A 24,541-nucleotide genomic window follows, 5' to 3' on the forward strand; every position below is an offset into this window, starting at 1 on the left:
GAGAAAACTGCAGAAAAAGTGACTTTTTTTGGTAAAATATGTCACTACCTGAACATAAACCAAGCATTTCCATCCACTGTCATTGATTCCACTCCATGGGTTTTACTGGCGAATCAATGTTGGAGAAGATGACAGTGTTTCCACGGTTACTACGGAGCCCCTGAACGTCCAAATGGGTCATATCTGATGACCATGAAAAGATGAAAAACTGTATTTTACACCAATTATTTACATGGATTGATAGGATTAGTGGATCAATAGGTATTAAACAGTTTAGATCAGTAGATGCCTTTGGTCGGTGATGGATGTGTGGGTCTTTATGGGTTAAACACATGTTTCTTTACTTCAAAAATTAAATGCATGGATATTTTTGTAACTCCATAGAAAAAAAAAAAAAAACCTCGATCGCATTGTGTTTTTCACTGCTAAACACTGAAGAAAAAAATCTTGACTAAGGTTCTCATAATTCGTGCATGAAAGGGTTAAAATGTCATGTGGTCACAAATTCTGCTACAAATAATGTGGCTCAGTCATAGGTTTTGTGATCAGGTATGCGGTGTTTGATATTTCCGTGGCGCAGTGAATGCAGCATCTGGGCCTGTATCCCGTGCTTGTGTTTCTACTTCCTGTAAGAGAAGCTCAGTCAGCTGTCACAATCTGAAAGGCGAGCACAGGGAACACAGGCGAAGAGAAACACACAACAACAGCAAAAATGTCCAGTTTTTCTGATAGGTTTAGCGCCTACTCGATGACTCAGCTTAACGAAATTCTGGAGGACGACGACAAACTCACAAAAATGGTCCAGGAGATGGATGAGGTACGTGAAACTAACCGTTTTTTTTTCCTCTTTTTTTTGTTGTAGTCCAACGTTAGCTGTTGACTCCTTTTGCTCGGTCACTGTTTTTTTTTTTTTTTTTCCCACCAGCCCTTTGTTGTGCTTTCCCATCATTCGCCGTGTAGAATTACAGGAACGAGTATTTTGAGACTGGTTTAGGTTTACAGAATACATTAATACTGTCTAGAGAAGTTGGAATTGTCCTGTAGCTTAAATAGGGCACAATTCGTTAACCTTGGGAACGAAGGAGCAGCAGCAGCAACGCAGCATTGTCTCAAGTTTTAACCCACGAGGATTCCCACTTTGCGACGTTGTTACTCCGTGAAAATACCCTAACCCACAAAACCGAACCCCATTTTCTTCCATTACAAACTAGATTACACATTAACCACACGTACGAGGGCTATTTTTGTCATATAACATAGTATTGTAAGTAGCTAATAGCCTAGCTTAAACACTTTATGGGACAGGTTTCCAATCATAAACCTGCCTGTTTCTGTCGACTCAAGCAGATAAGACTAGAGGAAAACGATACTTAACATCCTTGTTATTGAAAGTGGGAGCTGTCTGAGTACACTAACAACATTACAACATAGACCAGGGGTGTCAAACTCATGTTAGTTCAGGGGCTACATACAGCCTAATATGATCTAAAGTGGGCCAGACCAGTAAAATCATATAAATAATAGGATAAGAACTTATAAATAATGTCAACATCAAAGTTTTCTCTATGTTTTTGAGTGAAAAATAAATAAAATTCCGTAATGAAAATGTTTACATCTACGAACTGTACTTGTAACATGAACAAATATGAACAACCTGAAAAATAAGAGCAATTTTAACAATATTACGCCTTAGTTTATCATTTTTATCACAACTTACAGATCACAGTGGATCTTCAAATACAAAAAAACATTCAGTAATAGGCAGAATATTGGTACAATTCCACATACTAGTCTGGAAATGTAAACATTTTTGTGTAATTTTACCTTTTTTTTTTTTAACACTAAAACAAAGAGAAAAATTAGCTTTTTTCATTATTTATAGGTTATTATGATAGTATTCTACTGGTCTGACCCACTTTAGGTTGAATTGACCTAAAATGGTTTTAACATCCTTGATTGTTAATATCTTCAGTGTAATTTTTGCATTTCACAAATTCATCCCACGGGCTGATTTTGACCCCCGGGCTGCATGTTTGACACCTGTGACATAGAGGAACTGATGTGATTGTTTTAAATGTCGAATATAAAGCCTGTATGGTCAATATGAGGCAACAGACTTCAGACATCTGAGTAACTTCCCCAAAGAGGCCAAGGGCACATAATTGTGGTTTTGTTTAATTAGCACAAAGTTTCAATTTGTAATTAATGTGTACCTGTTTTGCATTGTAGTGTAAGTCATGATAAGCAGCTGATAAGCCTCAGATTTTCCATCCACAGGGTGATTACAGTCCAGTGGCCCTAGAAAGGTTTTACCACAGACAGATATTTGGCATATCAAGTAGGAGGGCCAAAAGATTAGAGGGGTTTTTTTATACAGGATTTGTGCTTTAGATTTTTTTTTTTTTCCCACACTGTTGCCATGCCCTGTGCAAAATCCCAGTGTGGCCTTGGATGTCCTCTTGCTGAATCAACCCCATCAGGTGTTAATGAAGAATTTTCCCACCGTACACAACCTGAAATCTCCGGTTTTCCTCCACGTCCTGGACCTGATCAGTAATTACTTTCAACTCACATTATCAAGGCACAGTCTTTTTTTTTTTTCTCATCTGTCTCCATGGTACTGTGGCTTTCACTCCGGCAGTCTAAATTAAGCTCATTTTGCGTAACAGTAAGGGCCTAAAAATTTGAAAAAAAGAGAAAAAAAAGGCTCACTTCTCAGCAAAAGAAGCCACGAGCTACTCTGTGTCAGGTTCAATGTACCAGATCTGTTTCACCTTACAAAAGAAAAACAGATACAGGGCATTATTAGTGATTTGGCTGAATGTTGTGCTGTGGCCAGGCCTTTTGTGTTGTCAGTTCTGTTTTTGATCCACACCCTGTCTGATTGTCTCCATGGTTTCGTTTTCCTCTTCCCATAGGTTACACAGAGGGAGGGACTTGTTTACTGCAATGACACTGCAGTTGTTGACTTTAAGTTAGTCATGAGACAAGTAGATGGAAGAAAATCCGCCAAGTAAAGACTTGTCTAAGCCAAAGGTGGAAGCGGGAAATTCTTCCATCATCATACAGTGGATGGGAACAAAGGCATTAGGTGAAACCTGAGAGTGCTGAGAATTACTGAGTGTGCAGCTGTAGTGTATGAACACAGATTGTCAGACACATGCTGTACACAACGCACTGAATGCAGCACATGTTGCTGTTTGAATAATGCAAATAAGGAATTTGGTTAGATTCAGTACAGGCTGTGTATTTTATATGACTCGACTCCAAATATGTTGTTCCTGTAGAACCAGGTACAGGAACTAACAGCATTGTATAACATCATTTGTTTTGTTCGGGCAGTGGTCCAAAAGCTAGTGATCAAAATCCTATCATATAATAGGGAAGTGGACTCTGCGTGTGTGTGTGTGTGTGTGTGTGTGTGTGTGTGTGTGTGTGTGTGCGTGTGTGTGTGTGTGTGTGTGTGTCGGGCGTCATACAAAATCCACAAAGAGCTGACTGCTTCAGTTCGGCATACCTATGTATTTTTGGTCAAGGAAGAGACTTTCAATAACGACAAGTTGATAGGACCAATATTTTTAGGAGATATTAGTAATTTTGGAATACAATAGCCTTACAATCACACTACTATTCCCAGAATCACATGAACGCTTTGGTGGTGATAGCTGGACAAATACGGTACAGCATGCGTGAATTCACAAAAAAATACCCATGCTGGGGGACTGGGATGTTGCCCCTCAGGGTCAGGATGTGGATTTTAATACACCCCCCCCTCCCCCCCTCCCTTTTTTTTTTTTTTCACATCCCACCCTGGGTATTGACAGTGATGAAGTCCAGGATCTAGAACCCATGGCTCCCCTTTGGTCAATGCACTAGTTAGCTTTATTCACCCAGTATGTAAACACAGAATTCTGTGTGTTTCTGGTATAAGATAAATAATGTGAAATTATATACTGTAAAAACAGAGGTATCTACTTATATACAAATATCAATAGTGCAGCATGAAATATGAAAATTTTACAGTTTACCATTTATAATAAAAACACACACATTTATGAAAGCAATTTATCAGCATCCAAAAGAAGGTGTAAATCCTTTCTCAAAATAGCAGAATGATCTTTGGGTCTGTAGTTTCACATAAAGCTTCTTTAGTTACTTTTTATTATTACCATCACTGTTTAGCTTTGTTAGTCCATAAATCTAATGTTTATTTTTTGCTCTGAAAATGTGAAAGAATATGGTCAAAAGCCCCACATCATTCCATTGCCATTACATGAAATCTTTGGACAATTTGTTTTTGACCAATCAGTCGTCTAAAATGTAAAACCATATTATTTGCATCTTCATATTTGAAGGATCATGAATCAAGAAAACGTTTGACATGTTTGCTTAAAAATCCCCACTGAATCAGTTTATTAAAACTTTGTTGATTACTTTTGTCTGATCAATTTGCCAATATTTGCAGTTCTTTATCACCTAGATTTCTTCCGCTGTTTTAGGGTTTCAAGTTTGAACCATCCTGTTCCACCACATGAGTAATAGCTCTCGATTCTAGTGCAATATTTTCGTGTGGTTGAGACTGTGGTTACATTAAGAAAAGAGAAACAGGAAGTAACAGAAGGAAATGACAATTTGAGCACCGTTAGTGGAGTAAGTGTACCTTCAGTGTTTGGTATTCTCTCTTATGAGAGTTCCTTTATACCGGGTGGGGAAGCAAAATTTACAATATTTTGAGGCAGGGATTGAAAGACAGTGTATGACCAATTAGTTTATTGAAAGTCATGAGAATTTATTTGCCACAAGAAAACTGACATAATAGAAAATGTTTTTATTCTATGTGTCCTCCTTCTTTCTCAATAACTGCCTTCACACGCTTCCTGAAACTTGCGCAAGTGTTCCTCAAATATTCGGGTGACAACTTCTCCCATTCTTCTTTAATAGTATCTTCCAGACTTTCTCGTAATAGTTTTGCTCATAGTCATTCTCTTCTTTCCATTATAAACAGTCTTTATGGACACTCCAACTATTTTTGAAATCTCCTTTGGTGTGACGAGTGCATTCAGCAAATCACACACTCTTTGACGTTTGCTTTCCTGATTACTCATATGGGCAAAAGTTTCTGAAAAGGTATGGATAATAGTGTTAGGTATGATTATGACATCAATATATGTTTGGTTTCAAAACAATTGACGTAGTGCCTGCTGAGAAAAAACAACTAAATGTTCATTGTAAATTTTGCTTCCCCACCCTGTACACTACAGAGTGACCTGTATGTAACTGGGTTATTAAAGCAGCTCTTCAAAATTCAGGTCTGTGGTCCATGTAGACAAGCTTAACCTACATTTTCAGTGCTCCGCTTTATTAGTAGTGGAGGGTTCAGAGCATTTCCACCAGCAAACAATCATGTGTGTGCTTTGATAGAACAAGCCTGCAGTTATGGATGCTATTTAAAGGCCTGCTTTACTGGGCTACGATGAATGAACGGACCGTCTTTAGCTAAAGGGAGACTGATCACCTCAGCATACTATGGCGTAAACAACATGTAGTGGTAATGGACGTATTTAGCTTCTCGTACTGCATGAAATGTTGTTTTCGTTGTTCAGTCCAACCGCCAGACAAGGCCTAGTTTAGTCGCTTTTAGAAACTATCCCAAAACTATCCCACGCGTTCTCCCCCGTTCCTGCTATATTTGTACATACAGCATGGTGGTAGGATGTGTGAAATGAGTCATCTGGTAGAGGATTTCTTCTTTTCCCCTATGTAAGACAATAAATTATATATTCATATTATACCTTTATCTATTAATTTTTTTCTTATTTTATCTTATTTTCCATTAGTGAGTAGTTCACTGTATATTATCCCCCTTATCACATGGGAATACATAATTCGACAACAAAACTGCTGATTTATAGCATAGGTGCTATAGAGCAAAAACAAACGTGGGCAGTTTAGCCATAACCCTCTCTCACAGTCAATGTAGGTTTATGTCACAGTAATTGTTCTGTAAATTCATTGAAAAAGTCATAGGTGATATACTTGTCATGGAACATCTTGCATGTCAACTGAAGTTGAAAGAAAATCTCTTTATTGAAAAAAGTGGGGAAAATGGCTGACATTCCGGGAAAAATGTGTCTATTAAGGGACCTAAACATATCCTGACATAAACACAGGATGTTCTTTTCATTTGTTTCTTTTCTCTTCTTTTGTTTCTTTTCTTGTTCCTCAACCTGAGGAGATTGTATTGTATTATACTGATACAAATGAGAAATAAATAAAAAATGTAATAATAAATAAATAAATAAATTTTAAAAATCATTGAAAAAGTGGCTTAAAATAATACAAACAGTAATTCATCTTCTTTCATTTGGAACTTCATAGAAACAATTCCTGTTCAGAATTACCTCATTCTATTTCCTGTTCACTCCATGCTTGTGTTGCCTTCATGCTAATATCCTCCTACTTCCATGTTGGGGAAGACAAAACACAAATAAGGGAGTAAAGACTGTGATAGAAATGATACAAATGAACCCGAAACAATGAAAGAATTGAGTACGAAACAAACCCATGTAATGAATATCAAGGCTAAAACTCATTGTTCTTTAAACCTGGTGAAAGGCATAGGTGTGTCTGAGGACTTGGTTTAATATGAAAGTGTGACTCAAATGCTAAAACGCTGATGAAATGGCAGTGAATTAGAAGTGCACCTTGAAGTGAACTGTTAGCAGCTCAGCCACTATGACCTGTCATGTCATGAGCAGCACAGGTGTTACTAATAACATTAGGTCAGGCGTTCCGATCAGCCACAGTTGTCAGCCGACATCTCTAAGAGCTGAATCAAATGCAGACATGAAGGATGTTATTAAGGACACCTGTGTGTTTCCTGCTATGAAATCAGTCAAATCCTGTGGGTTGATTGTTTAGTAACACAGACCGAACCAATACAAGTTTCGCATATCGTTAGCATCATAGCATAACTGCCCAAGTCTTTTTTTTTTTTTCCAGTCATAGTTAGGGCTGGATGATAAAACAATAACAATATACAATATATATCGCAAAATTACTTTTCCTTGATGGAAATATGAGACATGATTGATACAATTTTGATAGAATTCATTCATCCATGTTTTGACAGACAGAAGAACAGCCAATCATAATTAAGTAGCACGGCACCGAACCAATCACGCTAGAGCCATGGCGAGTTAGGTTGATGCACACAGCACAGGTGTAAGAGCAGCCACAGCACACACGCTAATGTTTGGGCTGCAGCGGGAGGTAATGAGAGAAAATTTGACCGAGAACTCGGGCAACCGGGTGACCGAAAAGCAGGGTGTGGCATAGAAGCCAGGAGTCAGTATTTTGCTAAATCCACGTTTATTAGTCTTTGGTACATTTATTTGTGTACCTGGACCTTAATAGTTCATAAAGTTTGAATTTGAACCCTCCAGGTGCTACAAAGCTATATTTCTACTCATTTTGGCAAAAATTGAGTGGATTTCTACAACCTGTTTTAATTCCTGCCTAATTTGTTACGTCTATAACTACTTATGTCACGACATTTGCACATATAAGGGCAAGACTTCCGACGAACATTTCTCCGAGTATGAGATAATTGTTTGTCAGCAGCAGTGGTTGTAGTCCGTACTAAAAATATGTCCAAACTTTGAGCCAATTACTTAAAATGTTCAGTTGTCGTTTGAATGGGACAGAGCAGTACAGCCAACAACCTGGAGGGGGTGGGGCGTTAAGTGGCTCATGTGCATTTAAAGGGCCAGCGCTCAAATTGACCTTTCTGGTCTCATTAGTCATAAATAGGGTTGAAGATGGACCTGTGGAGTTGGATTAATGAAGAATTCAGACCCAAGCAGAGCATTTACAGTTTATGTAGACCACAGGGAAATGTTTTAAAATGCATAATTCCATTTAAAAAAGCAAAATATCACACCTTTTAAGTTTCATTTTTGGTTTACGCCAGTTACAGCAGTTATGAAATGAATGGATGGTCTGTTTTGTTTGTGTTCTCTTTTAAAACTTGAAAGCTTTTTTCTGCTGGTCAGACTTTTAGTTTAGTTTTAAATATATGTACCTGTTTTCTTTATCTGAAACAATTGTATAATGTTCTTTAGCACATCTGTCATGTTCAACCTCTGACAGAAAATAAATCATATTTAAATAAAAAATAACCTTCTGATGTCTTCACAACTAACTTATGAGAAACACAAAATTTAAGCTTGACAAAAATAGTGATTTGATTCATATTGTGATACATATCGATATTGTCTAATATGAAAAAAATAATCATGATATGATTTTTTTCCATATTGCCCAGCCCTAGTATAGCCATAGCCAGTGATGAAAAATGAATCAGCAGTGTTTACTTGTTTGTTTGTTTATTTCAAATACAACATTAAAACCAAACCGCAAAAAGATTTGTATAAAAAGAAAGGAAAATGTTGGTGTGAGGAGAGTAAAGTTACGCAGATATCACAATTTGGCCAAAAACATGACTTAGGCAATTATGCTATGAGGCTAACATTCTTTTAATTAGATATCTCACAGCTGAAGTTTAGTGATCAGCAGAGGGATAAAGAGTTTAAGCTGTCAAACCCCTGAGGCTTGGTCTTTTCTCACTCTTTAAAGAACACATGCAGAGTCTGTACATTCCCACTTTGAGTGTTGTACTGAGTCATTTGGTGAGTTCATTTTAAACAGATGAATATTTTTATGTGAGCTGTGTAAGTATGGATAGAACCTTTTTTTGTCATTTGTCACATGCTTTTGACTTTTATATCCCGCTGGGGGATTTGTGACCAAGTTGAAAGTGTACAGCCTTATCTCTTAAGACTGTCATTAATTTAAGAGGGCCAAAGGTAATGTCATAAATGTGCTGCCGACATTTCTGTTAATTTTTTTTTCCTTTTGTAGATGCATGAGGTCCAGCAGAGCAAGGAGAAGACACTGGTCAATAACAGAACCCTCGCAGAGCAGAACCTGGCCCTGCAGCCCAAACTGGAACACAAGAAAGAGCACCTCACCAAGCGCTACACCTGCCTTCAGGAGAGCTTTGAGTCCTATCAGCTGCGCAAATCCACTTTAGGTACTGTATCAGTATGACAGTCTGACACAAACACGGTTTGGATTGATTTGTTTGTCCTACTGACTTTTTAATGCTTCCCGGCACTTATAAAAGTTGAACACACTTAGCTGCTGCAAGGACCATCACAGCCCTGCAATAGAATATTACAAGGGGTTCTGTGTGAGGGGGCTTGTAGTTTCATATACTGTAAGAATTTAAATTATAGTCCAGGAAGGCCAACTTATATAGATTTTACAATAGTAAAATCACCATGGCTGTGGTCATTTGTTTTTTTTTGAAGAATGTCTCATTAGAAACTTTTGAAACATTGTTGGAGATACAAAGTGATCCACTAAGAATGTGTGCTTTTCTTGTAGATATTGTATTGGTGTGTGGCAAAAGATTTATAGAGCTGTTGTCCAAAGTGCTTTGAGGTTTTTGCTCTAATCACTCATTCTGATACACACTCAGTTATTGCTGGCTGAAACCTACCATGGGAAATGCTGGTCTGAACATGTGCACACAGGACAAGTGCTCAATACATAACCATCAATAATTAGCTGTCATAAATGAAGTATTTTAGCATTTTCAATCAGGGCCAAATATTAAATAAAATACATTTTGATATGCTGTTAGGGCTGCACGATTAATCGGTTTTAAATCTCCTTCGGGTTTTTTAATTTGGACGATTTTTTAAAAAGGGAAATTGTCAAAGCAATTTCATCTCTCCGGGCCACATGCTCCCAGGCTACTGTAGGCTCCTCCACCTAACTGTGAGAGCGGTCTTTCACAGAAGTCCGTGAATGACCACGGATGTTAAATCTGTGATGGGTGATACCAATGTAAGCTGTGGTTTCAAACACGGATCCCCCAATTCAAGTATAACTGCGTGGGGATCATTCCTCTTACGTTGTCCTGCACAGATCCATACCCTACTGTCTTCTTCCGATCTGGGTCGAGGGGGCAGCAGCCTCAGCAGGGTAGCCCAGACAGCCCTCTGCCCAGCCACATCCACCAGCTCTGGGGATATAATCCCTCTAGCGTGTCCTGGGTTGGTCTCCTCCACGCACAGATCCCCCAGTTTAAATATAACCACATTGAGATCATTCATATCACATGGTCCACGCACACATGACTGATGCCTGTCACTGACTTACATTGGTATCACTACTGTGGGCCCATCACGTGATACAATCACAGATTTGAGGTAGGGAGCAGTGCCTTGCATTGTGGGCTGCTCACAAAAATAACATGATAACTTCTGTTGTCTTGTAGTTTTACCCAAAAATCGAAATTGAAAATCGAGTTTTTAGAGGGAAAAATCTGGATTTTATTTTTGGCCAAAATCATGCAGCCTGTAGATAGTTTTACTGAAAGTCATATTCAGCTTAAGCTATTAACCAGTGGTGGAGAATCCCAGCTCCATAAAGTAAAAGTCCTGCCATGTATTTGTTCCAACCATTCACTGAACCAGCCCATTTTGATGAACACAACTCCTCATCTACGTAGATGAGATAATTTAGGATTCACCTGAGTTAAGTGAATAGGTAGAACCAATACATGGCAGGATTTTTATTCTATGGAGCTGGGATTCTCCACCACTCACTGTTAACGTACTCATAAGTGTAAATGGCTCTGTAGGGACTCTACATATGGCATCAGGCAGGGTGGGCAACTCCAGTCCTTGAGGGCCTGCATCCTGCATGTTCTAGCAAGATATTTCCCTCTTCCATCGCACCTGGAAGCCATTACATCGTTATCAGGCTTCTGCAGAGCTTGATGATGAGCGGCTCATGAATTGAATTAGGTGTCCTGGAAGAGGGAAATATCTAAAACATGCAGGATACTGGCCCTCGAGGACCAGAGTTGCCCACCCGAGTAACAGTCATACAGTAGGAGATGACTTAAAAGGTGGAGTTAGCAATTTTTGAGACTTGATATTTTGACTGAAGCCAAGCCAATCCTCTAGGGTTGGGTGATGTCAAATTGGCATATAGTGAGCATCGGGATGGACAAAGCTAATGTTTATGCTATATTCATTTACATTCCTTCGTTGCTAATGCAAATGATTTGTTATTCATTCACTGAATTTGCCCGATCCTAGAAGTCAAATTCCTCTGTCCTATACTTGAATATACTGTATATGGATAATTTTTTTAAATTTCATTTAAAGATTTGAAGCAATTTACAAACTTGACATTTTTTTAAGTAAATTTTTTTATTCCATTGGATGCACAGAATGGATAGCTTTTGAGAAATTCATAGAATTTTACATTAAGCGTATTGGGTTAAAATTGTCTTCTCCAGCTTTAAGTATGCTTCTATTACACATATTGTACAGTAACTATTGAAAATAATTTAAATGAGAATATCTGAAGTTTATTTGCTGTTCCTCTTGACCCACCACCTAATGTGGTGATGCTTTACCATTTCAACACACACTATACCAGTGTTTTTCAACCCTGGGGTCGGGACCCCATGTGGGGTCGCCTGAAATTTCTAGGGTTAGGGTTAGGGGAAATTTCTAGTTACTGATTTACAAAAAACAAAACAAAACATACTAATAAAAAAATATATGGTGAGTTGAGACAATCACAATTCATACAAGACATGACAAACTGTGAAGCTGAAACTGAAGCACTGTGGTACTGTTTATCTTTCAAATGTTCATTGTGGTCAGTTTCAGATGCTGCAGCTCTTTCATAACTCATAGTTTGAGTTATTGTTTGTTCAGTATTAATTGTCAGCCTTGTAAATACAAGCTGGACTGACTGGACATATCCTGACCAAGGAAAATAAAATTCTCACTGTGCAGTAATCTACACCTGGCTTTTCTGCCTCTGTCCATAATAATATACATTATATAGCCTAAATGTCATCTAAAATTAACGTTTATTTGCAACATAGTATAGCAAACTATTACATGATCAAAAATAAACTAATTTTACAAAAAAATGTCTCCATTTTGAATGTGTGGGGTCCCCAGAAATTTGTGATGTTAAAATGGGGTCACAAGCCAAAAAAAGCTGGGAACCACTGCGCTATACACTAACCACTATCACTAAAGACAAAACATCAGATGATTGATGTTTGTGTGGAGCTGTCAGTTTTTATTAGGGAAGGTTGCATGTTGTGTACTTTTTTTCCACAAGATAAATACATGCTGTTTCCAGAGACCTGTTTCACCAGTTCTCTTACTTCCCAGAAAGACTCCATCACCTCACTGTGTTCAGGTTGAGCAAGCTCAGATCAGAGTTACTCCCATAAAGGCTGAGAGGGCTGTAACAACCCTTATAGACACACCTTCACTGTACTTCTTAATGTGTGGAGAAGGAGTGACGATACTTGTGACCTTGTTGACGCAGTGGTTGCCAAGCACCCTTCTCAAAATAGCATGCCAACCGTTCACTATTCTGCTACACTGATAAAACTTTGACTTTGCCTTCTTCCCTGCAAGGCATAGAGTCTGGAAGCTTTGTGTAACGCTTTTATACAATACACAAAAATCGTATCAAAGTCCTGCCAACCTTTAAAAGGGTTTGTTCAGATTATTTGAAGTCGAGTTTTGTGATGTTTATTCATAGTCTCTAGTGGTTGGAAATGTCTCGATTCAAAGATGCATTTTGATACAGATGTCGTTATGGAATCATAACGCTAGTGATTCATATCTCTGCTTGAAATGCACTGCCAAAGGACTCATGCTTTGTTTTTTCTAATGTTTATGTGATGAGGTGGGTCGCACAGATACTAATGTTGAGAAAACACGCTGTTCGGATTATAGGCCGTTGTAGTCTTTTGAAAGAAAACTTTGAGAGCTATTGACAGATGAATTTCAATCGAATCGAAGTGTGAGACCAGTGGAGGTTTACATCTGCTGTGGATGGCTGGAGCAGCAAAACATTGAGCATCTACACATCTGTCAGACACTGTGGTTGTAAACATTCCACCATGTTAACTCTCTTCTTCTTCTTTGTGAGTTAAAGGAGTTATATTTTGCTTTTTTAAATGGAATTATGCATTTTCAAACAGTTCCCTGTGGTCTACATAAACTGTAAATGCTATGCTTGGGTCTGAATTCTTCATTAATTCAACCCCACAGGTTCGTCTTCAACCCTGTTTCTGAGTAATGACACCAGAAAGGTGGTTTTGAGCGCTGGCCCTTTAAATGCAAATGAGCCACTTCACACCCCGCCCCCTCCAGGTTGTTGGCTGTGCTTTCTCTCCCGTTCAGCCATTTGTATTTGTTAATCCAACCAACAACTGAACATTTTAGGTAATCGGCTCAAAGTTTCAACATATTTTCGGTATGGACTACAACCGCTGCTGCTGATAAACAATTATGGGGTACTTGGAGAAATGTTCATTGGAAACCTTGACCTTATATGTGCAAATGTCGTGACGTAACTAGTTATAGATGTAACAAATTAAGCAGGAATTGAAATGGGCTGTAGAAATCCACTCGGTTTTTGCCAAAATGAATATGAAGATAGCTTTGCAGCACCTGGAGGGTTCAAATTCAAACTTTATGAACCATTAAGGTCCCCAAATACACAAATAAATGCACCAAAGACTAATAAATAAATTGGATTTAGCAAAATATGACCCCTTTAAGCAATCTAGACACTATACTGGATGTATTTTACCATCCTCTACTTGCTTGTGACATGTGTAGACATGTTGGACATCAGGCATCTGGGCGTTGACTAAAGACTGAACTTTAATTATTAGTTACTTTTACATTACATTCATATCAAGGAGATTCATCTTGCTATTATCATTTTATTGCTACCCACTTATACTTAAAAGCTGTCAGGCTCCATTGACAGAAATGTCAATAGTACCTCATGCAACACGGCTCATCTACTGCTACCCTGATCAGCTTGTTTATTAGTTTGGATCTGACCTAACATGTTCAGACACATTAAAGCCAAACTGTGGGACAAACAGCCGAACTAGTTGGATCAGCAGTAGCGCAGCATATCCTGTATTTTGCAAGGTAAAATTAATGTTTTTGTCAAATGAGTCTGGTTCAGTTCCCTCTAAGATTAGGAGGGAAAGTATTCTAGATAGCATATAATTTTTTTTTTAGGTTTCTAAAAATATGTTTTTTGCGTCCCCCAGTCACAGTAGCATATTGTTTCATTTTGTGTGTCATATTCCTGTATTCCTCTGCAAGCTGTATTCATACTGTTCGCCATCCACTGTGGACACATACCTCATGAAACCCCTTGGCATAGACTTATTCTGCAGGAGTTATTTTGAGCTGAGTGTATTGTTTGTGGTGTGGTATCTATGCAGTCTGTGAAAGAAGACACAGCATCACAAGCACCTGTTCTGATATCATTTCTCTGACTGGTATCAGTGCACTGATGCAGCAGTCTCCGATTTGTTTGTTGTCAGCAAGAGATGGCTTTTGTCAAATGTAGGTTACCCGGTGCCTCCCCCCGCCTCCTATGCAGCCGTCCTAGTTGTGGATTTGCTGTCGAGCAGCTGGGGAAGGACAGCGATGCTCAGAGTTGGGAGAAATGCTGCTATTTGACCCAGATGAAAGATTTAACGTACAGTAGTGGGCTCTGTCTTACACTGACGCACTGCCCCCACTTTCCGCCCTTTCCTCCAGGAAATGCATGCCCTCTGCATTACCCTTCATTGTCCATTCGGCTCTAGAGGCCAAAACAGCAGGGCAACCCCCTCTTTTACCACAACCATCCACTGCCCCCTGTGAACGGCAGCCTACAGTGGGTTATTGTGCTACAAGGCAAGCTTGTGTAAAGCTACCACTGTGGGTGGGAGGGAGTGGTGGATGATGGGACCGACAGGCAGGGAAGCTGGGATTGTGGAAGAGAAAGGCAGGCAGCGGGGCAGGCCAGAACTCCTCCACAGATTCACAGCAGAGATCGATGTGGATTCATTTACTTAAATGGCTGTCTCATGATCTCCAGGCCCAGACTGTGTGTTCTGCACCCAATGGCTGCTCTGCTAAAGAATCACAGCTTTGTGTGGAGGAGGGCTGTTGATACGCCTGGGTCCGCCTTGTTATAGGAGAGGCTCCCATGTAGAAAGGAATGGGATCTGACCCTTGAAAAAAGCTTGGTGGCAAGAAATGAGCGTCTGTATTTGAAGGGTTTTGTTCAGTTTCTGTCAGTAAACTAGTTTGATCTGTTTCCAACAAATTAAAGACATAATCAGCCAGTTTGACAGAATTGTTGGCCTGGCCTCATATTTTTTTGACATAACACAAAATTATTTTCTTGGCTCATCCTGAAAGTTTTTTCACAGTTAACAAGCAGACAACATTTTAAGTTTCTTTTGATTGTGCTTCACAAGTCAGCGAACAGATGACTTATGTAACATTAATTATTAATCATTACTGCTTAACACATTCAAAGATATGTCTTTATGATCAGCTGTATATTAATGTTCTGGCAAGATTGATAAGTGGTTATAACATTCAGGTATGTAGCCTCTGTGTCATAACTAGGCTGACAATATAATTTAACATGTTTGAGTTAAACTGCCTGTATGTCGTTAAATTGGGGAAGGAAATTCACACCAAATTTAAAACGGTTTGCAGGAAGTGGGCCTGACTTTACCACGCCTGCTGTGGACTTTTGAAGGTGTGTTATTCACCACAGTTCCCAGGGTAATTGTAACTGTTTACCCAGCCATGTCAAAATGCCTCTACTGGTCTTTATATCTCAGTTTTTTTGCCCCCGCAGACTTAAAATATGAGGGTTTTTTTTTTTATGATTTTGTGGTCTGGTCAGTCAGCCAGTATTTCTAATTGTAGTCAAAGAAACTCTCTGAAGCATGGACTGCTTTAGAATATCATGAATGTTACCCTTTGTTTTCTTAGGTATTTGCTTTTTTATGTGCAGCAGATTGACAAACCGGAGCTGTCTTCTTTGTTTTTGTTTACATATTCCCACTCAGGTATAGTCCCTACGTACATTGGGGTTTTTAACACCTGAGTTTTTCCTTCTTCACTCTCCACCTCCCCTCAAAAAAGAAAAAACAAAAAAAACAAATGCAGTACAAATGTCAAGCGCATGACAAACCAATATGTGCTGATATAATCTTAATACTAAATCATTGATAACATCAAACAGTGGCCAGTGTTGTTTTTTTTTTTTGTTTTTTTTAACACAAATGATGAAATAAATAACAATACAATATGTATAAACATTTTCAACATCAAGTAATGGCCAATTTTTTTCTTGAAGCATATATTTTGAACCACAATTTCACAATTGGTGCATCAAAAGGTCTATTTTCGGTGACCTCAAATTGTGTTTGTGTGTGGATGAAAATACCAGTGTATGTTTGAACTAGGCCTGAGTCATAATCCATCACTGACCGTGTATTAATTCATTTCAGACCAGTTTTATTTGTTTAGCATTTTTCATGTACAAGTCAACTTAATGCGCTTTACTGTAAAACAAAGAAAACTTGAAAAATAACATGGAACAGGAAATACATTTGAGCAATAGACACACACTACTCTTCCAGCTTTTAACCAGGGCTTCTGGGTGGTTAGGGTTATGTGTTCAGAGCATAAATTAAGCAGGCCAGACTGTTGTTCACTGGGTCACCATGCACAGCAGAGAACGGGCTGACAGGTTGGCCACTTGTAATATGAGATCCACTATATTGTGCCTGAGCAGTGAGGAATGTATGCGAGTTGACAGAACTACAGTGCAGATCAGTAACTAGGGACGTGTCATTCATCTCATTGCCTGAATGTCACTCACCCTGTGGGTGTACAATCCCAGCCACAGTCGGTGTTGACTTTCAGTCCTGCTGAGGAACACAAACATGACGGACTTCCTCCTCGGAGACACCAGAGTCACTTTCAGTTTACTCAGGGGAGCTTTTGCAAGTTCACAGCAAACACAGAGGTGTTATGACTGTTTGGAAGTGCCAGTCATCGGATGTGTGATGGACGGATTTCACATTTCCTGTGTTAGCTTTGTGGGGTATAAAGACGTGTTATTACCAACATATTCATTTCAGATCAGGACTTCAGAAAAAATCCTTTTTTAGGGATCAAGATCCTCCATTCATGGGAGCAAGAATCACGCTTAATCTATAATGTATCTGTGTTGATTTGTGAGGTGTGAAAATGGTGCTCAACAGGCTTCTGACTCAGATGTGTTGAAGAGGCAGACATGGGTTTTTCAGTTACAGATGCTCTTAATTTATGTAGCAATGGGGCTGATGGCCAATATATAATATTGTCTTTTGTTTTTTTTTCTCTTTGAACTTGAAAGCGTAAATGCCACAAAATGATAGAACAGTGAGTGTTATGTCTGCACTGTCTCCAATGGCTTAAGTACTGTAGGTCTATTGTAGATTCTGTCTTCTTTTACCTCTAATAGAAAAATTAAAAAGCTGTAAATGTCACTGAATGATGAATACAAACTAAATTTAACGCTTTAACCCCCAACGTGTCTGTGGTGAGCGTTCTGAATGTATGATTTATTTCTTGTATATTAAATATTCATTAAAAAATCAACCATCTCCTCCATAGGAGACATTTCAAAATGTGCTGATAGAATAGACCTTGTTCTTTCCATAGACGTCTGAGCATGCTCACTTCACTCCCCCACTGCCTGTGGAATGGGGGACAAACCAAAGAGCAGTGAGACAGACTCGCTATAAAAATAGACTGTTTAGCCTTCTTTCTTTCTTTTTTTAACACCATTTTCTTTGTCAGTTTTTGTTTTTACCATTGTTTGTAGGGTTGTTGTGATTTTCCTTTGTTTTTTTTTACTGAGTTTTTACTGAGTTTTTCAACCAGGTGCCAAAAAGCAGCAGGACTGATTTAGAAAAAAAGAATCCCAAAACAAAAACTACTGGGCCAAAATTCAAATACTTATCTCTTATCAATGTACATTTTGAGTGCCTTATTTAGTAAAAACCTGTAAAACTTCAATTCCTCTCTTTGTCTCTTTCTGTTATTACACCATTTTGACCCTAAAACACGCAGTAAAACAAAACCACTGAAGAAAAGGAACACAAGTACATACTCACAGCAGCTTTTATGACACTGAAACAGACGTAAATTCACAGCAGCATGTTTACCTGGAATAATGTCTCAGGGGTTAAAGGGTTAATGATGTAATACAGTCAAATAACATACAGTAAGTTGAATATGCCTGTGCAATAGAAAAATCATAAAGACTATAAAATGAAACATCTTTAATGCACTATAGTCATTTCTTAAGTTAATTCAGATTTTCTTTAATGCTACATCACAAAGTGCAGTAATCAGTGAGCGTTGTGTAGTTGTTGTTGTTTTTTTTTTTTAATTTGCACATAATAAAAACAGCAATTGAAAAAAACAACATTCAAACAAGTAACAAAATTGTGCAGGAGAGGTTAGAAGCCAAAAAAGAAGGCTTATATGAATACCTCCCCCGAAATGAACAATACACAAAACAGAATAAAAAAAAAGTTGTTATATTTGTGACAAAAGGATTATAAGCTTTTTGACATCTGCCCAGCATTTGTTCAGTGTGTGATGTTGCATGCTAACACATGTGTCTTCTTATGAATGGTGGCACACCAAGGATTACATGCACATTTTTTCCAGATCTGCAACCAATTTTGTAGCCACACAACATTAAGTTGATCACAGCCTGACAGCTAAACCGGCATGCCTTTGCTCATTGTAGATCTAACCGATGAGTGACTTTTGTGTTGTTCTTGTCCCATGTTATTTCATAGACCATAAGTCAGGAAACACCTCACTGGACACATTGCTGGCCCTGCTGCAGACAGAAGGAGCTAAAATAGAGGAGGAAACAGAGGTGAGTATTATACGCCATCTTCTCCATGGATGACCTCATGTGACCCTCAGTTCCATGAGTCATTCATATACCTGCCTTTGTAGACACTGATGTCCTCGGCTACAGAGGCTGCATTGTTTGATGCTGGACTCTTCAGGTCTCCAATGGGGTTCTTACAACAACTGCCTGTCTAGTCGGTGGTTTTGAGTAAAATATAGTAAACATGATGAACAGCAAATGTGTACTTGGGCAGTTTCATATTTGGGTGCTTCTATGAAACCGGTCCCTAAAAACAGGACAGATGGGCTAAAAATTCAAACCAGCTGTAGACTAATGTTGTGAAGCAAGTTTGGAAGCACTTTGGGTCTGTTTGAAAATTAAATATTTACTAGGATAAAAGAGAAACTATTTTTCAGATAAAGCACATTCACAGGTACATTTTGGGAATCGAACCAATTATGTAAGACAGAGTGTTTTACAAAAATGGCCCGCTGTTGCAAAATCACTCGCAATTTATTTGTGTTTAAATCGACAGGTTCTGCATGTAACGTGAGTCGACATGATGAGTTAGACACAAAACCTGGAATGAGACTGAGATTCATGAAAAACCTGCATGTCTGGATTAGAAAAACCACTAGGATCATCAAATTTAACACAGTGTCTTTATTTATAGCAATATATAAGACCATTTACAGCCATGTTTTCCAGATAAAATGCACTGACAACTAGGTAGTTTTTAATGTCCCGATTTTGGTGCCATTTTTTGGCCCCAATATTTCATTAAAAATTCATTAATTTTGGGATGGTTCAAGGCAAGAGTATAATTTTTTTTTTTTTGCATTTATCTGAGGTTATCATTAGGTACATCATGGGGGGAAATATGTCTAAATTTTTCTTTTATCATTGGGTCTAAAAAAGCTGGCAAAGTGCCAGGCACCAAACTAAACCCAGTTTCATAGACGCACCTATTTGTAACTGAATTAGTGGTTTAGTAATCCTTACCTGCTTCTTTTTAAAATGTGTATATATATATATATCTATATCTATATATCTATATATATCTATATCTATATATCTATATATATATATATCTATATATATATATTGGTTACAGCAAAAACATTCTCCCTGATTATTTTGTTTAATCAATACAATTACAGACAGTTTTAAAACATGTTGTCCCTACCTGTTCAAGTTAATGAATTGCTTCTTTTTTGTCTGACTGGTCCAAACACTAATGATATTCCAGTGCTCTCAATTTTTACAAGGAAAAGCAAGGAAAAAAAAATATCCTGACACCACACATGGAAACCAGTGAATTATAACACATCTGCTGGCTTTATGTTGACTGACAAATTGTTTAAGCGGCTTTTAGGTTTGGCACCAGTTCCACAGCAGCTTATCTGAATGACTGCCTTTGTTTAGTTTGTTTCATTTTTTCATGACACGTTAGATATCGGTCTAGATGCTCACAGTCAGCTATAACCTCTCTGCTCTTTCTCAAATACCTGTCTCTCCCCCTCTGTAAACAGAATATGGCTGATTGTTTCCTGGATGGTGACATGACCCTGGATTCATTCATTGATGCCTATCAGAGCAACAGGAAGCTGGCCCACTTAAGAAGGGTGAAGATTGAGAAGCTGCAGGAGATGGTGCTGAAGGGCCAGCAGCTTCCTCAGGCCCCGGTCCCTGCCTCCAGATCTCAGGATGTATCAGCAGCAGCAAGAAACCCCGTCTCACTCCTCACAGAGGCCAGCAGCTCCTCCCCTGTAGCTCAGCCCAGGAGGAAACCTCCACCTCCTCCGTCTCAGCCCGCTCCCATCCTGAATCCAGCACTGTCTGTGAACGCCTCTACCCAGCCCCCTGTCTTCTACTCGGCAGCACCATACCCCCCAATTCCTCCCAGAACAGGGCAGCCCTTCCCTAGTGTCCCCTCTGGCTACCCCAGCCCTTTCCTATCTCAGTACCCCCCTGCTCTGCCTCAGAGGCCCCCCCCTCGTTTGACCCCACAACCTGGATTCATCATGCAGTAAGTAAAAGCATCTGCCACTCTGAGGACGCAGTGTGTGTCATGGACTTTTCACTACTGGAAATTGTCTGCTCCTCCACGCCGTCGGCCTTCTGGGAATTTGACCAATCACAACACAGGACGGCAGACGTATAACGGCCTATCTGGTCATGCTCAGCTGAAGCAGATCTCCAATAATCTCTGCGGATTCATGATCACCTCCTCTCTCACACACTCCCTCTCCCATCAACACTCCAAACAAAAAAAAAAAAGGCGAGATCAGGCTAAACTCTGCTAGCCTGCGGCCCTTCAGCGGAGGGGCCTGCCATAGGCTGTAGTGGAACAAGTGTCAGTCTGTGGGTCACTGAGCTGGGACTTGTCATGCATCAGCACTTTCTGTCTCCAGGCGGTGCCCAGAGCTCCATTGTTTTTCGTCTCTCTCCTCCCTCCAGACAGGGGTTCAGTTAGTCATTTCTATTTTCACTCTGTGACACAATAATTTACTGGTATTGTATATGCAAGTAAACAGAGACCCTAATTACTGTGCAGTTTGGATGAAAATATTTCTCAGAATATATTCAGGCAAAACTGCATCTATGCTGTGATTTTTTTTTTTTTTATAAAAATTCATAAGGTACATAGGAATATTTGAATTTCAGCATCTTTTTATTATATAGTACTAATGTTAAATAGCCAGGATTGACTGATTAACAAGTGTAAGGAGGTTGGTGCATCTCTTCTTCAATATGTGGATGTGTCTGGGTCCAGACCTGCCTAGATGACGATGGCTGAATGTGTGGTCACATCAAGGCAGGGTTGAAAAGGAGAAAATAGGGCTGAAAAGTGGCAAATTTAACTAGGTTTTTGCCTAAAATGAAGGATTTATGTATAGCCATACAGTACACTTCTAATGTGTGTTGTTTTCTGTGGGTTTCTGTAATAATGCAACACTCCTTCATCATGTCTGTTGTCTTTCACACCCTCTGCTGGGATTAGATATTATGCCAACAGTCCTTCAAATCTCATGCGTATGGTTCTGTTCAGTTTTCTGTCACACTGAGCACCAAAGATGTCCCACATCAATCTGTTTTTTGTTTTCATGTGATGCATTTAGTGAGCGGATCTGCCATTATTCCCAACATATCTGTTTGTTATATTGAGCTGAAACACTCTTTGTAAACATGCAAGCCAGATATCTTCAAGAGGAACTTGCAAGGTCAACCTGGCATGGGAGGACATTTTTCTTTTTCCTGGTGCGATAAATTTTAGTCATTCCTCCCAACTGCTGTTGCTGTGCACTGTTGAAGAGCCACGAGTGCCTACACTTGAAGTGACGTTGATCACGTTCTGCTGACTACTCCATGTTTCTTTATGCTCAGCGCATGAACTTGGCCAACCAGCTGTAGAGATTAGAACCCCCCCTCCCATAACATTTAGAGGGAAAAAAACTGTCCTAATATTTGGTCTCCTCCTCCTGCTACTGATTTCATGTTCCACCAGAAGGAGCAGCCCCTTGACTGTCAGACTCTGCTTCCTCGCTCGATGCAGAGTGCCAGAATAGAGCGCTTTTGAACACATGCCAGAGACAAGAGACACCCTCAGGCTGTGTGCCTAGTGGTGCTACTGCTTCTCCTCCATTCTTATTCCATTACGTTTCTCTGTTTTCTACATGTAATGTTGGCATTTTTTCCTTTATTTTTATTTGTTTTGAAATAACAGGGCTCTAAAATGTTTGTCATATATTGATGACAAAACATACCCTCAAGGCAAACTTTAAGTGGACCACGGAATGGACAAAGCAAACTAGTCAGTGGGCAAAACAGCAGAAATAACAGAAGCTAAAGCATCAACGTGAGAATGAACCAGCATTTCTAACAACTAACAGTGGATAATTTTTTTGTGCATGGCCTTCGCTTTTTGTGTTCAGCCTAAAGATTCCTCTTTTAATACTTTAAAACTGATCCTCTGTATCCATGGTTTTATATGTGGTTGGTGATATTTTCAGTGTAATGTTGTAGGTGTTTACTTAATGAATGTTTAAGTGGAATTTAATGCTATTTTCAAGTTCAATAAATCTCAAATTTTTTGTATCTGTTTTTCTCCATGTGAATTATTACATGCTTAACGCATTCTAACTCCTACATAATGTTGGTTTAGTGATAATGTACAAAGACAACTTCTTGAAAATGAAACAATACAGCCCCCTAGTGTTCTTATGGTGATACTGAATATTCAACTACACTTTGGAAACCACTGAAAACCAAGCTTCAGTCATGTGATGTGAAAGTTTACCATGCAAACACTGAGAAATATTATAAAGCAAATGCAGTTGCATAGTGTACGTGTACTTTGTGCTAGTAGTAACAGACCTGTAATACTTGTTAAATGGAAAATTTTCGCATTGATACTAATTGAAATGATAGCAAAGTACTTTTTTTTTTTTTTTTTCATTTTTGAGTGAGTTTTTAAGTCAATATTTTATCAAAAATGATATGCATACATTTAGTTTGAAATGGAGATTTTCTAGTGTTTAGTCAAACATGACACACTTTGACAGATTGTGCCTGAAGTTCAGTAAAGCTTCAGACAACTAAATTTAGGCCTGTGTTGAGTTCATGTATGGTGAAAAAGTATATTTGTAAAGGAAAACGTAACATTGCATTTCAAAGTGTGATAGGATATAACATAGTTTCAGATGTTTTCTCCTGAAGATTAATTTATCTCCTTAATTCCATTCACTCAGGTCCTTTTTTTAGTGACTTTTGGATGTAACGTCTTTAAATGTACATGTGGCATCCATTCATTTATAAACCCAGACTGTATTGGCTCATTTACAGTATAGTGCAATATAGTAATAATATGTATTTTGCACAATATTTTTACCCATCTTCCAAGTTGTCAGCTCATCTAAAACATTTCTGTATTTCAGGATGATTGCAGGAATAATTTGACTACAGCTGATTAAAACTTTGATCAGGCCTATTAGTGTGGTCAAGGGTTTCATTTAGTCTTAATCAAGACCTGCACCCATATGTCCTCCTTTCTGTATGCAAATAAAAACACAGAATTCAGGCACTAGGTAATACTCTCATGCATTTCCCATTCATTCCCGCACAGTCCACACGCACACATAAGCAGGATTTGCTCAAATATTACTGAAATACTGAAAAATTTAGGTTGTAGTTGGTCAGTTTAGTTTACTACTGTTTTGGAAATTCTCTTTGGATCTATTAAAACTGTCAGAAAAAAATAAATGATGATTATGATAACTTAACCCATAAAGACCCAGTGTGACTTTTGTGGCTGTTCCCAAATTAATTTTTCTCTCTATTTAACCTTTCTTAAGTGATTTATTGCCATTTATCATAATATTATGCTCTGTACTTTGCAAATTTTCAATGAAAATCTAATATTTTCATGTATGTATCACTGATCATGTAGATGTTCGTGAAAGCTCCAAGTAAATTTATGCGTTATTATATTCAAAACAGAAAAAAAATGGAGAAAAACTAACTTTTTCAACAAAGCTATCATCAACTGAACATAAACCCAGTGTCTCCATCCACTGTCATTGATCCAACTCCATGGGTTTTACTGGTGAATCAGTGTTGTAGAAGATGATGGTGTTTCCACGGTAACTCAGAACATCCAAATGGGTCATATCTGATG

At 38.6% G+C, this 24,541-nt stretch overlaps 1 protein-coding gene across 1 annotated transcript; it reads left to right on the forward strand.

The window, feature by feature from the left end:
• Positions 1-626: 626 nt before the first annotated feature.
• Positions 627-22,962, forward strand: vps37ba (VPS37B subunit of ESCRT-I a). Its single transcript, XM_030143425.1, has 4 exons — positions 627-817; positions 8,923-9,094; positions 18,803-18,885; positions 20,397-22,962. The coding sequence occupies exons 1-4, from the start codon at positions 713-715 to the stop codon at positions 20,895-20,897; spliced, it is 861 nt and encodes a 286-aa protein (XP_029999285.1). The 5' UTR covers positions 627-712; the 3' UTR covers positions 20,898-22,962.
• The last annotated feature ends 1,579 nt before the right edge of the window (positions 22,963-24,541 follow it).

This window comes from Sphaeramia orbicularis, chromosome 9, assembly GCF_902148855.1.
Source record: "Sphaeramia orbicularis chromosome 9, fSphaOr1.1, whole genome shotgun sequence".
Taxonomy (NCBI): Eukaryota; Metazoa; Chordata; class Actinopteri; order Kurtiformes; family Apogonidae; genus Sphaeramia; species Sphaeramia orbicularis.